At 65.0% G+C, this 14,414-nt stretch overlaps 1 protein-coding gene across 1 annotated transcript; it reads left to right on the plus strand.

Annotated features, from left to right (window-relative positions):
* Positions 1–3,027: 3,027 nt before the first annotated feature.
* Positions 3,028–5,553, plus strand: LRRC4 (leucine rich repeat containing 4). Its single transcript, XM_052788873.1, is given in 11 exon segments — positions 3,028–3,179; positions 3,182–3,559; positions 3,561–3,581; positions 3,583–4,155; positions 4,157–4,579; positions 4,581–4,643; positions 4,645–4,752; positions 4,754–4,804; positions 4,806–4,879; positions 4,881–5,040; positions 5,043–5,553. Coding segments are annotated over 11 exon segments (1,959 nt in total). The 5' UTR covers positions 3,028–3,140; the 3' UTR covers positions 5,112–5,553.
* The last annotated feature ends 8,861 nt before the right edge of the window (positions 5,554–14,414 follow it).

The raw sequence follows: 14,414 nt of genomic DNA on the forward strand, positions 1-14,414 counted from the left end.
CACAGACACCGAAATCCTGCACGGGGTCCCCAGGGACACCCACCCGGCCGGGACGGTGGGGTGCAGGCGTGGCTTCGATCAGACATCAGAGAATCCCACAGAAGATTGGGGTGGGTTTTTAACAACCCCCCCCGCCCCCCAAGAAAAGAAGCCTCCCAGGTTTCCCATCGCCTCACCCTGCACCCCCCCCCCTGCAGCATGCCCACCCCCAGCACCTCCTCGCTGCCAGCCTGGGGGGGGGCCGGGGCACCCCCCATCCAGGACCCTGGGGATACCGCCCCCCCCAGTGCTGCCGGTGGCCCCACATCCCGCAGGGACGCATCCTGCTCAGTGCAGCAGCCCGTGGGGGAGAACCGAGCTGGGGTGCCGCACGGGGGGGAGCCCCCAGCCCCCCCCCGCCTGCACCCTCGTTCTCTTGTATTAATTAAAACTGGGGCGAGGCCCCTCCGGAGCTGCCGCCCAGGGCCCCGCTGCCGCTCGGGACCCTTCGGCGCTGCCGGCGAAGCCCTCGGCTGCCGGCTGCTCAACAGGGGTGTAAAACTGGGGGGAGGGAAGCTCCACAGTGGGGTGCGGCAGCCCCCCCCGATCCCACTCCACACCCCCCACACTCGCGTCCAGCAGCGACGTACACCGGGGTGTCACCCACCTTTGCAGCAGGGGCCACTCCAGTGCAAGCACCCACAGGACCCTGGGGGTGCTGGTGTTTGCCCCCCCGCAGTCCCAGTGGGTTCATTACCTGGCCGGCGCTAATTATCCACCCGCACTGGGCCACCCCGTGGCTGCTGGGGGTGGGGGGGGCAAGATGGCGACAGGGGTAGGACACCCAGGTGCACCCCCCCCCAGCCCGTACCCCCTAAAAGCAGGTGGCACCCACGCGCCCATTGCCCCGGCATCGTGCCCACTCCCCAGCCCATGGCGGAGCCGGACCCCGTGCCCCCCCCCCCCGACCTGCACTGCTGCAGAGCTGGGGCTCGTCCTCTCCATCAGCGTCCCAGCTTGTGTCAGGTCTCAGCCCTGAGTCTGGTGCGGGGTGGGGGGGGTCTGCACCCGGGGGTCCACAGACCCCTGCTCAGCTGAGCACCGGGTCCTGCATCGCATGGGGGGGGGGGGGGTGGGATGGAGCCGCGTCCCCCCCCCCCATCACCTTAAGCCGCTGGCTGCCTCCGTCCATCCGTCCGTCCATCCGTCCGTCCGTCCTCAGCCCGCGGGCCGCGGCGCCTCCCCTCCTCCGGGGCCGGGGGCGGGGGGGGGTCAAGGGGCTTCGCTGAGACCCCCCCCCCTCATATCCCCGGCGCGGTTCCCCGGAGCGGGGCTGCGGGCAGGGAGGAGGAGGAGGAGGAGGAGAGGAGGAGGAGGAGGAGGAGGGGAGGAGGAAGAGGAGGAGGAGGAGGAAGGCAGCCCATCCCGCATCTTCCTTCCAGAGCAGCCAGAGCCCGAAAATAGCTCCCGGGCCGCCGCACCGGCTAAACCGGGGCCGGTGGGGGCCCCTCCGGAGCGTGGTGGGCGGCGGGGGGGGGGTGGGTGGGTGGGGAGGGAGGGGAGGAAGGCTGCGGGGGTAGGGCGGGGGGGGTGTACGCGTGTGTGTGTGCGGGGGGGGGGGGGGGGGTGGGGTTGGGGGGGTGTCAGAGCGCTGGCGAGGCCGGCGGGGCTCAGCATCCCCCGCTGCTGCCGGGCTCCCAACACGATGCGTCAGCAATCCATCCGCGCTCCCACTGAAGGACAAAAGGATGAGAGAGCCGCCTGCGCGGCTGCCGCCCGCACCGCCCGCACCGCCCGCGCCGCGCCCGCTGCCGCCGCCGCCCCGGGGCTCCGCGGGGACCCCACGGCCCTTAGGAACGGGGGATGTCCGCCGGCCCCGGGGGCCGTCACCCTCACCGCCCTCACCGACGACGACGACCCGCTGCGCGGGGCGGACGAGCCGCTGAAGGCGCCACGACCCGACCCACGCGGGAAGGCGGAAAGACGGGGGGACGGGGACCCCCCCCCCCCCCCCCCCCCCGCCACCCACCACCCCACGCACGCACACGCACACGCACACACACACACACTCTCCACCGGACCCGCCGACCGACCGACCGACAGACCGACCGACGCCGCGCCGGGGCTCTCTCCCCGCCGACAGCCGCCCCCCCCCCCCCCCCAACCCGCTTTGGCCCCTTCCCCTCCTCTAATTGATTTCCCCCCCCCCCCCCCCCCCTCCTTTGGGGGCTTTTAGCTATTTATTTATTTATTTTTACGGATCCCTAAATTTTTTTTAATTTTTTTTTCGGGTTTTATTTTCTTCATTTCCTCTCCTTTTTATTTTTTGGTTTTACTCTCTTATTTTTAATCTTTTATCTTTATTTCTCATTTTAATTTTTTATTTTTTAATTTCTTATTTTTAAACGATTTTTATTTTAAATAATTTTTATTTTTTATTTTTTCCCATTTTCCCTTTTTTTCCCAATTTTTTTTCCCAATCTTTTTTTATTGATTTTTTTTTTTTTTTTTTTTTTTTTTCTCCCCGCCGGCCTTTCCCCGCGGGCGGGGGGCCGCCATGCCGGGGCGGCCGGGGCGGCCGGGGCGGCCCCACGGGCGGAGGTGCGAGGCGCGGATAACGACGGCGGCGGCGGGGCTCGCCGCGGCGGGGGGCTGCCGGGCCCCCGCTTAGCCGGGCCGGCCCCCCCCCCCCCCTCCCCGCACCTCCTGCACCGCAGCCTCCAGGAGCCATTTTGTCTTTTTTTTTTTTTTTTTTTTTTTTTTCCGGAGCCGCCCCCCCCCCCCCCCCGCCCCGGCCCCCGCTCCCCCCCTTTGCTCGGCGCCGAGCACCCCCGGAGCGGCCCCCCCCCGCCCCTTCCCCAGGTAGGTACGGCTGGAGAGCGGGGCTCGGCCGGGAGGGAGGGCACCTCTTTCCTCCCCCCCCCACCCCCCCCAGCACCTATTGTTGCTTTTTGGGGGGGGGCTAAATTTTCATTTTTCCTTCACCCCCCCCCCTTCGGCGTTCCCCCCCCCAACCCCCCTTCCCCAGCACCGCGACCCCCCCCCCCTCCGGCCAGCCGGGGCCCAGCTTGTCGGAGCCGGGAGAGGGGGGGGGCCCTGAGCCAGTTCTCCTTTTCACGCCGACATCCCCAGACGATGGTGAATGATGAACGTGCCACATCATGAAGCTCTTGTGGCAGGTAACTGTGCACCACACCACCGCCGCCGCCGCGCCTGGAGAGCTGCCCTGGTCTCCTACCTGACGGTACACGCGTGGATCCTATACGTTGCCGCCGCCTCCCCCGGACCCCAGAGCTGCCCCTCCGTTTGCTCCTGCAGTAACCAGTTCAGCAAGGTGGTCTGCACCCGTCGCGGCCTCGCCGAGGTCCCCCCCGGCATCCCCTCCAACACGCGGTACCTCAACCTCATGGAGAACAACATCCAGATGATCCAGGCGGACACTTTCCGCCACCTGCATCACCTGGAGGTCCTGCAGTTGGGCAGGAACGCCATCCGGCAGATCGAGGTGGGGGCTTTCAACGGGCTGGCCAGCCTCAACACCTTGGAGCTCTTTGACAACTGGTTGACCGTCATCCCCAGCGGGGGCCTTCGAGTACCTCTCCCAAGCTGCGGGAGCTGTGGTTGAGGAACAACCCCATCGAGAGCATCCCCTCGTACGCCTTCAACCGGGTGCCCTCCCTCATGCGCCTGGACCTGGGCGAGCTGAAGAAGCTGGAGTACATCTCCGAGGGGGCTTTCGAGGGGTTGTACAACCTCAAGTACCTGAACCTGGGGATGTGCAACATTAAGGACATGCCCAACCTGACGCCCTTGGTGGGGCTGGAGGAGCTGGAGATGTCGGGCAACAACTTCCCCGAGATCAAACCGGGCTCCTTCCACGGGCTCAAGTCCCTCAAGAAGCTCTGGATTATGAACTCGCAGATCAACCTGATCGAGCGGAACGCCTTCGACGACCTGACGGCGCTGGTGGAGCTCAACCTGGCCCACAACAACCTCTCCTCCCTGCCCCACGACCTCTTCGCCCCGCTGCGGTACCTGGTGGAGCTCCACCTGCACCACAACCCCTGGGACTGCGACTGCGACATCCTCTGGCTGTCGTGGTGGTTGCGGGAGTACATCCCCACCAACTCCACCTGCTGCGGGCGCTGCCATGCCCCCCTGCACATGCGGGGCAGGGTTCCTGGTGGAGGTGGACCAGACCTCCTTCCAGTGCTCGGCGCCCTTCATCATGGACGCCCCCATGGACCTCAACATCTCCGAGGGGCGGGTGGCCGAGCTCAAGTGTCGAACTCCTTCCATGTCCTCCGTTAGGTGGTTGCTGCCTAACGGGACGGTCCTGAGCCACGCGTCCAGCCACCCGCGCATCTCCGTCCTCAACGACGGCACCTTGAACTTCTCCCACGTCCTGTTGACGGACACCGGGGTTTACACCTGCATGGTGACCAACGTGGCGGGGAACTCCAACGCCTCGGCCTACCTCAACGTGAGCACGGCCGAGCTCAACACCTCCAACTACAGCTTCTTCACCACCGTCACGGTGGAGACCACCGAGATCTCCCCGGAAGACATCTCCCCCAAGTTCACCAAGCCCGTGCCCACCCACGTCGACGGGCTACCAGCCGGCGTACACCACCACCACCACCGTCCTGGTCCAGACCACGCGGGACGCCCAAGCAGGTGGCGGTACCCACCGCCGACTCCGGCGACAAGATGCAGACCAGCCTGGACGAGGTGATGAAGACCACCAAGATCATCATCGGTTGCTTCGTGGCGGGTGACGCTCCTGGCCGCGGCCATGCTCATCGTCTTCTACAAACTCCGGAAGGCGGCACCAGCAACGCAGCACCGTGACGGCCGCCCGGACGGTCGAGATCATCCAGGTGGACGAGGACATCCCCGCCGGCGGCGACGGCGACCGCGGCGGCCACCGCCGGCGTATCAGGTGAGGGGGCAGTCGTGCTGCCCGCCATTCATGACCACATTAACTACAACACCTACAAACCGGCACACGGGGCCCACTGGACAGAGAACAGCTTGGGGAACTCTCTGCAACCCCCCCCGGGACCACCCTCTCTGAACCCTATATAATTCAGACCCACACCAAGGAGAAAGTACAGGAAACCCAGATATGACTTTTTTTTGGGGCTTTTTTCTTTTTTTTTCTTCCCCCCACCCCCCCCCGACATTACAAATGCAATAGAATGCACAAAAAACGAACAAAAAAAAAAAACAACAAAAAAAAGGAAAAAAAAAAAAATAGACAGCAACTTTTGTACAGAGCGGGGGAGAGACTTTTTTTTTCTTGTACATGCTTATATATTAAATCTATGGGCTGATAAGAGAAGCAGATTATATTAAAATTTAAAGAAAAAAAAAAAAACCCAACCACAAAGAAACTATTTTCTAACTCGCAAGTTCTATTTAAAAAGAGGGAGAGAAAAAAATTCAAATTTGCAGAAACCGGAGCAGCAGCAGCGGCGGCAGCGGCAGGGCCCCGTGCGCGGTGCAGCGCGGCGCAGCGCGGTGCAGCGTGGCGCGGGGGAGACGCCGTAGCGGGGAGCGCAGAGAGGAGCCCGGTGGGGTGGGATGGGGTGGGGTGGGATTGGGATTGGGGGGGGACGGGGGGGGGGACACGACAAGATGCGGCCGGACCCCCGTCCCGCGGCGCTGCCCTCGCCGCGTGCCGCCTTCACCGGCCGCGCCGGCTTCAAACCGGAGCAGGGAGCGGGGACGGCGGTCCGAGCCGCCGTGCTGTGCCAAAATCTTCCGAATGCAATAAAGAAATTAATTTGGGGTTTTTTTTTCGGGGGGTGGGGGGCAGCCTGTGGGCCGGGGTATGGACGTCTGCAATGTATTAAAAGCAAAAAATTAACAAAAAAACCAAGGAAAGGGGGGAAAAAAAAAAACAAAAACCAAACCCCAGGTGGGTGGGTGCTGGGTGTGCAGGGGGGGGCTGGTGGTGGGGAGGCGGGGGGGGGCGAGGAGCGGGTGCCCCCCGCTCTGCTCCATGCCCCTTCTCCCACTGCACCACATCCTGCAGGCCCCGGCGTGCGCCGCCGCACCGGGCACCGGGCACCGGCGTGTGCCGCCGGCACAGGGCTAAAGGCTCCTGGGGGGCCGGGGGGGGGCCCCCGCTGGGAGACCTGACGTATGATTGTAGACCACCTTCAGCAACACGCTGCGATTTTTAGTCCTTTTTTTTTGGGGGGGGGGGGGGGTGCATGGGTGGGTATTTCCCACCCCCCCCCTTTCCCTTCCCCCGGTGGGGGCGAGGATGGGGACCATCCCCCCACCCCCCCGAAGCCCACCCCGAGGGCTGCTCATGGAATAGGGGGGGGCCGGGAGAAATTAAGGGCTCGGGGGGCTCAGCCTGGCGATGGGAAGGGGCCGGGGGGGGGCCACCAGCATCTGAGGTGGCTGCCGGGGGGGGGTCCCGGCGGGGACGGCAAGTGCCTCGTGGGGGTCCCGAGGGGCTGGGGGGGGGTCTGGGGTGGGGGGGGCACGGGCAGGGTCGGGCAACGGGGAGGGGGTCCTCCCCGGCCGCTCGGGCGCTGGAACTACTTTAATTTCTTATTTTAGCTTTAAAAAAATTACCGGAGGGTGTCAAATCTGAACTAAAAGTTGGGGGGGGGGGGCACGGGGGGGGGAAATAAAGGCGGGAAGGAGACGCAGAAGTTATATCTATATCTATATCTCTCTATATAAACGCCAGAACGATCTGACTGTACTCTGAGAAACAAACAAACAAACAAACAAAAAAAAAAAACAAGTGTATTTTTGTATTTTAATAAATATTGTTCAAAATTTGTAATGCCGTGTCCCTGAGGGGTTAAGCCGGCGGGTTGCGGGGGGGGCTGCTGCCGTGTCCCCCCCCCCCCCCAGCAGCCGGCGGCCTGAAAGGGTTTCTGTTGCTGCTTTTTTGTCTTCCCAGCAGTAAAAAGCTTCCAAAAAATCACAGGGGGGGAGGCGGGGAGGAAAATGGAGGGAGCTGGCGGGGGGTGGGGGGGGGGATGACACGATGCGCGGGGGGGCTGCCCCGAATCGGGAGGCGAAATGTGTTGGGGGGGGGGGGTGTGGGATCGCCGCCGGCTCCGTGCCCCCCAGCTCCAGCATCCAGCCGGGCACCCAAGCGTGCGTCCGCCGGGACCCCCGGCATCGCCCGCTTTCGGGCACCGCCGCGGTGGGCACCCGGCTAAAGATGCCGGTGCATCCCCCGCTGCGGGACCCTCTGGCCGGGGCGCATGGGACGACCTCCCTCCTGTCCTCCCCAGGGACCGAGGCCGTTACCCCTCTGATTTCTGGGTTCCCCCGGCTGGAAAAAAATCTTAATTCGCCATTAAAGGAGGGAGCGGGCGCAGCCGAGAGGGAGGATAAAGCCGGGAATGAATCACCCGGCAGCGGGTCCCGCGTTCCAAGATGGTCGGGCAGGGGGAAAGGGGATGGAGGCCATCGCCGGCACCGTGGCGGGGACACCGGGTCCTCCGGCTCGGCGGGGTCACGGGGTGCTCTGGGTGCTGGCCGTGGGGACGTGGGGGGTCCTCGGGGGGCGGCGGGGTCCCCGAGGTGCCACCTCCGTCCCAGCCCTTGCGGCCGTGCCGGGGTGACGGTGCCCGCCGGCAGCCCTGGGGCCACCCGTGTGCCGTCCCCACGGCCGTGGGCTGCCTCCGGCACCGGGGATGGAATAGGGCCCCCCCCCACCCACCGGGGACCCCATTGCCCAGCCCAGGGATGCCACGGGGAGGAGACCCCCCCCCGGCACCCGGCTTCACCGGCTCTCGCGCCAGGACTGAGCCGTCACCCGGTGCCTGGCCACCGCGGAGCCGTCGTGGTTATCACGTTGGGAGTTGAACGTTGGGATTTTAGGGTTTGGGTTTTTTTTTTTTATTTTTAGGCTTTTTAGCTTTTTTTGGTGAAATCCGGGAAGGTTTCCATCAAAACGTATGTCTGGTTTTCTCTTTATTACCGGCTTTTATCACTCCGGCTGATCTGCTAATGCAAACACTGCTCCCCTTCTTCCTCATGCCGGGCTGAGCTCCCCCACCCAGCCCCGGCTTTACTGGGGGGGCCTTCCTCCCCGCCGGCACCTCCGCACTCCTCCTCCCCGCGCCAGCCTCCGCCGGGGCCCGCCCGGGCAAACGTCCCATTAAAACCTTTAATTCGGCGGCAAGGCAGGAGGGGATGGGGTTGAAGTGACATATTGATTTTATTTAAGCACTTAGCTTTAATTTTAGCTTTAAATTAGAGCACCTGAGTAAATCATCTTCCCGCCGCTATAAAAAAGGGCTGGAGGGGAGCGGGGGGGGGGCTCTGCGGCGGGCACCGAGGGGCTGCGGGCAGCCAGGGCACGCGCCGGCCCTGCGGGGACAGCGTGGGTGGGGTGGGGGCTGCGGGGTGACGGGGGGCTGCGGTGTCATCGGCACAAGGGGCTGCGGTGTGATGCGAGGGAGGGGCTGCAGCGTGATCTGGGGGGCTGCAGCGTGATCACGGGGGCTGCAGCATGATCTGGGGGGCTGCAGTGTGGTTGATTAAAGGGGTTGCCACGTCATCGGGGGGCTGCAGCGCAATCAGGGGGGCTGCAGCATGAGCGGGGGGGCTGCAGCATGATCAGAGGGGCTGCAGTGTGATCGGGGGGCTGTGGTGTGATCAATTAAAGGGGCTGCAGCGTGATCAGGGGGGCTGCAGCGTGCTCGATTAAAGGGGTTGCAGCGTGCCCGGGGGCTGCGGGGGGATCGGGGGAGGCCGGGGCACCGCTGGAAGTGCCCCAGCACCGGAGCCGGCCGATCCCTGCTCCCAGGGCTGGGAAACTTTCCTGCCTGAATCTCCCACCGTATCTGCAGGCGGGGGGGGGGCCAGCGATGCAGGCAGGAGGCTGGGGTTGCGGGCAAGGGGCTGGCAGCCGAGGGTCGGGGCTGCAGGGACGGAGCGGCACGGGATGGGGGGGTGGAAAAAGCCGGCACAGCCGGGCGAGGGACAGACGGACGTCCAGGCGGACGGACGAGGGCGGGTGGGTATTTGCGGGCAGCCCCATGCGAGCGCCTTCGTCACCGGCTTCGCAGAGCCATGCGAAAAACGGAGCGACAGGAATATAAAAGCCTTTCATTGGCGGCTCCGGCGGCGATGCCAGGCACGGGCCCCCCCCCTCGCACACACGCCATCCGCCCGCCGCCCACCCTCCCGTGCTTTTTTTCTTTGGGGGGGGGGGGGGGGAACGGGAGATTTCGGTTGCCAGAGATGCTTTGCCGCTCGCTGCCGACAGCCAGCGAGGGCACGTCGGCCTTCGGCGCAGGCGACGGAGGGGGGGGCTGGCAGGGTTAGGGGTGCCCCACGCCAAACCCCACCGGTGCACGGGTATCCCCTGCAAACCGCCCCACGGCGGGGTCTCCGTCCCGGTGGGTTTAATGAGGAAAACACCCCGGAGGGGAGCGGGGGCCGTGTGGCAGCTGCAGCATCCCGTGATTAAAACCTATAGGCTTGTTAAGGATAATTTCTATGGCAACCTCGCCGGCGGGGACCGGCCTCTACGTTGGCACGTGCCAGCGGGCACCGGTGGCCGTGACGGCACCCCGAGAGCCGGATGGGGCACCCCAAGGCGCATCCCTGGCACCGCTGTGGCCGGGGGGTCCCTGCCGGCTCCCCGCTCCCCCCGGCCGGGGTGGGATGTTCAGGCGGTGTGGGGGGGACGATGCCCCCGAGCCGGGGCCTTTTCCTTCGCCTGCACACGGCAGCGGCAGGTTTCGGCAAGAGCAGCTCGGTAATTAGCCGCCGTGCTTGGGAAAAGGCAAATATTTACTAAATAAGAATATGCACTTTCAGGAAAAAAGCAAATGTCACAGCAGCCGCCGAGAAACCCCCCGCGGCAGTGGGACCGGGGAGGGGGGGATGCTCCCCGCGCCCGCCCCAGCAACTGCGGCTGCTGGGGGGGGGCAGTGGGACACGGTGGGGGGGTCGACGGAGGATCCCGCCAGCACTGGGCACGGGGCACCCAGCCCCTTGCCATTGCACAGGGCTCCGCGGTGGCACCCCCAGGGGGGGTCCCCTTGCCCCGGTGTCACCGGGCGGCCGCGCCGGGGCTGTGCCCGCCGCGGCAGGCAGCCGTTACGGTGGCGTGGGCACCCAGCCGCTCGGCACACAACCCGACGTGGGGCTCCCGTTAATTATTCTTATTGCTGCGGATATTTTTGGCTCCGGTGCTGCAGACGGGGGTTTTGTTTTTTTTTTTTTCTCTTTGCAGCTCGGCGGGTTTGCGGCGGCAGCGTGCCGTAACGTGCCCTGGGACCGGCGCTGCCGGTTGGGCCCGGCGGGGTTTGGATGCTCTCGGAGGAGGGAGGCGGGAGCGGGGCGATACATTCCCACGCAGGAGATTTAACAACCGGTCATTTAAGGCTCGATTCATCAGAGCACGACAAAAAGCGCGTCAGATTTCGGGCCCGAGAAATTCCACGGACGGGGCAATTTTCCGGTCATCCCAGAGGACCGGGCAGCTCCTGCCGGGATTGGTGCGGCAGATGCCACGGCAGAGGATTGCCGGGGTGCTGAGAGGCACACGGCGGGGCAATAACCCCCCCGTCGCCCACCGGAGCTGGTGTTGGGGGGGACCTCGGTACGGCGATCGCAACGGGGGTCCCCGCGGGGGCGGCTGCGGCACGAGTGGCCACCGGTGCCGGCACGCCACCTGCACGTGCCCGGATTAGCCGAGTGCAGAGCCACGAGCCGTCGATCCTCTCGGAGCATCGCCGGCGGCACCGTGGCCGCTGCCAGCCCCAGCCGCCTCCTGCCTAAAATGAGCCAGGGTGGGTTAGTCACCGGGCCACTGGCTTCACCTGGCCGGTGAGTCAGCAACAGCCGGAGCCGCCGGGTTAAAAATATACCCTCGGCCTCCTGGCAGGCAAGAGGGATGGGGAGGAATTTGCAGCTCCCTGCCCTGGCGTGGGTCTCCCCCACCCTGGGCAGCACACATGTCCCTGGGCCACCGTGGGAGCCTCGGGGACCACCGCCGGGACCCCCACCCCACCTACACACGGCAGCCGGCTCCTGCCCTGCCGGCCGGTGGTCCGGCACCGGCTGCCCCTGCAGCCCCCCCCCAGCCTTTTGCTGTCAAGGGCTTTGCCAAGCTCGGTGCCAGGGAGCGTGGCACTTGCAGCGTGCCCGGCGGTGCCACCCGAGTCCCCAGGGATGTGGCCGGGAGAGGGTCCCCCCCCCCAGAGCGGGGCTCTGGGACCCCTGCCCTGCCTGCCCTGCCTGCTCTGGATGCTCGACACGAGGGGTCCTGCCTGCACGCCCTCCACCAAATTCCTAGTTATTACTTTTATTTCTGTAATAAAAGGGTGGGTGAGTTGCCCGAGGGCTGCACCGGCAGCACGGCAGCCCCGGGTGGGCAGAGGGACGGACAGATGTCCTTGTCAAGATTAAAAATACCCCGAAGCAAGAAGCTGAGCGACATCCGAGCGGCAGCCGTCAGCCCTCCGACACGCCGCCGCTCCCCTCCGGCTGCACGCCACGTGCCAGGCATGCAGGGCATGTCCCCGCTCCGGGCTCCACCGGGGCAGGCAGGGAAACTGAGGCACGGCGAGCCCCGCTGCAGCCGCCGTGCTGTACCCCAGCTCCCACGGCGGCAGCATCGGCAGCAAGGGGAAGGGGTTGGCTGAGCACCATCCTGCCTCTCCCCTCTCCTCCCCGGCAGCACCGCGGGGCTGTGCCGGCACCGGCCGAGCTGCCGCCGTGTGCCAGGCCGCTTTCCTGGTTGTGGTTTGTTTTTTTTTTTTTTCCCCAAGCCTGAACTGCAGACTGCGGCAAGCGCTTTTTTTTAAGGGGGAGAGGATTTTATTTGCCATTCCCCCGCCCCAAGTAATTAGGATTGCAGCACGGGCGGCTGCCGGGCCCATTTGCATAAACAGTTTAGCAACTGCCGGGGCTGCTTTGCATAACGCACCGCTGTGCGCACCCCGTCCCCGCCTAATTGGCCTTACGGGTTGGAACCTCCTAAATTGGGTTAATGCCGAAGCGGGTCAGGAGGATGGCACGGTGCCGCTGGCAACGGCGGTGGGACCCTCTCATCCCATGCGGGGTACCCCAGGGCTGGGAAAACCCATTGGCTCCGGGACGGAGGATGGGAGCAGCCGGCGGGGTTCGGGGTGCCAGCGCGGTGCGACCGCGGCGCGACCGCGGCTCTCCAAAGCTCCGCCGCGACGTCCCCGGGCAGCATCCCGGCTTCCGCGTGGCCTCCCTGCCGCGGCCACGTGCCGGCTGCCGCAGCCCGGATCCCGGAGGTGGAGCGCATCAGTGCCGGGCGAGCGGCCCCCACGCCACGCCGGTAAAGCCCGGCGGGACCCTGTGGACGGCTGGCGCCGTATAGACGCAAAATAGTCTGCACCTTGGGGAAAGCCGGCAGCCTGGCCGACGTAATTAAATCAGGCACCTTGTCAAAATAAGGCTGCTCATTTGCACAACATGAGCACGACGGGGGAAGGGGTGGGATGGGGCTCCGGCAACCTTCCCGGCGCTGCCTTGGCACAGACGACGGCAGCCGCTCAGCTCTCCTGTCCAACGCCGGGTGCCCCGGAGCATCCCGGTCTCATCCTGTGCCACGCTCCGCACACCCTTTGTCCCCATGCCCAGGCGCTGACAGAGCCGGCACGGCTGCGGGATGGCCATCCCTTGGGCCACGGCAACCTGCCGGCGCTTGGCCGGGCTGTGCCGGGACGCGGCACTTAAAGGCAAGGGCTGTCACAGCGGCTCCAGCATCACCGAGGGGGTTTTTCAACGGCTTCTGCCGCCCAGAATGACTCCTTCCTATTACGGCAGGAGAGATGCCTTCGAGGGGGGAGCATTACGCCTTGGCAAGAGGCAGGTTTTGCCCACGATTCAATAACCGGTCCCTGCCGCGGGATGCTGACACCGGGGAGCACGGCGGCAGGCGGAGGATGCTCGGGGCGATGCTCGGGGTGATGCTCGGGGGGATGCTCAGGGGGATGCTTGGGGGGATGCTCAGGGGAATGCTCCTGCTCTTCAGTCCGTGGTCTCCAGCCCTGTTTTTTCTCGAAGGCTCCAGCAAGGAGCGAGGGCTGAGAACTGCTGGCAAGGGCTCGTTTAGTTTTTAATGAGCCCTGCCAGCACCCGGGCCAGAGCTGCTTCTCCAGGAGGACTCCGGCTCCCTGCATCCCTGGGGGAGGCTCGGCAGCGCCGAAGGCAGGCAGAGACCGTCGCCGGCCCCATGGCACGCAGCAGGCAGCGCCGAGGGGCAGGCAGGCAGGCAGGCAGGGAGGCTTTCTGCCTGCTCTGCAGAGCAGTGCCTGCCCCTTCCCAGCTCGGCACGGAGCCGCGGCCTCCAGGGCTCCCGCGAACTGCTGACACAGCAGCTGGAGCCTCTAATTAAAACCATAATGATAAAGGAAAAATGTGGGCTACAAGGCAATCAATACGGGAACAAACCCCCCCCTCCTGCAGGGATTGGGTTGCTCAGAGCCCTGGTCCCGGGGGGATTTACGAAGCCGATACTGAGATGCTCGCAGCGGGATGAGGAATTCCCCGTGGGGCGAAGCTGGGTCCAGCCCTACACACGTGGTGGGGGGACAGGGAGGGGACAACAAGCATCACAGCGAGGATTTCATGACAGATGCCCGGGCGCTGCCTATTGCTTTTCTCTCCATCAGCGAGGGGAGAGGTGAAGTGCTACCCGTGACCCCCAGGCTCCTGCTGGAGCCCCACAATTTGGGGGAAAACGGGGACTCCTCGCGCCAGGCAGGGACGCGGAGGAGATGGGATGGGGGGGCCAGGCTGCTGGGTGCCAGCACCCACGGGGAGGGGGGAGTCAGGGCATGTGTGGGAGGGGACCCCCATCCCGGGATGTTCGGGCAGCTGCTGCATCCCTGCGGGATGGCCGTCCTGCCCCGGGGGGTGCCAGGTACCAGTGATGGGGAGGGACCAGCTCCCCCCCCAAGGCACGCAGCCGCCCACCCCAAGCCACCAGCAGTCGTTAAGCCCCATCACCGCCTGCTAATAACAAAGTGGGCTGCCCAACATGCCCCTGGGTGCCGTAAAGGAATAAATCCACTATTCCACGTAATGGATTGTATATAATGACTTGGAGAGGTCACCGAAGGCAGCAGTATCGTTAACAGCACGGAATAATTCCCCTCCTCTTCTCAGCCCGAGCCGGCCTCGGGAAGTCTCGGCCAAGCTGCACGCGGTGCCGGAGCAGCGCCGGCTCAGCTGGCAGCACCGTCCTGGGTGGCTTTGCTGGCAGAGCTGAGCTTTGCACCCTGGGGTTTTCATGGGCATCGGTGCTTGGGGCATCCCCAGCGTGCCTGCAAAGCATTGGCGCTGCAGATGGCATGGCATGGCATAGCACAGCATGGCATGGCACGGCACGGCACGGCATGGCTCTGCTGGCACGGTGCAGCTCTGTGCCGGCACGACTTTCCGGCTCGTTCCCGCTG

Source organism: Harpia harpyja, chromosome 6, assembly GCF_026419915.1.
Source record: "Harpia harpyja isolate bHarHar1 chromosome 6, bHarHar1 primary haplotype, whole genome shotgun sequence".
Lineage (NCBI taxonomy): Eukaryota > Metazoa > Chordata > Aves > Accipitriformes > Accipitridae > Harpia > Harpia harpyja.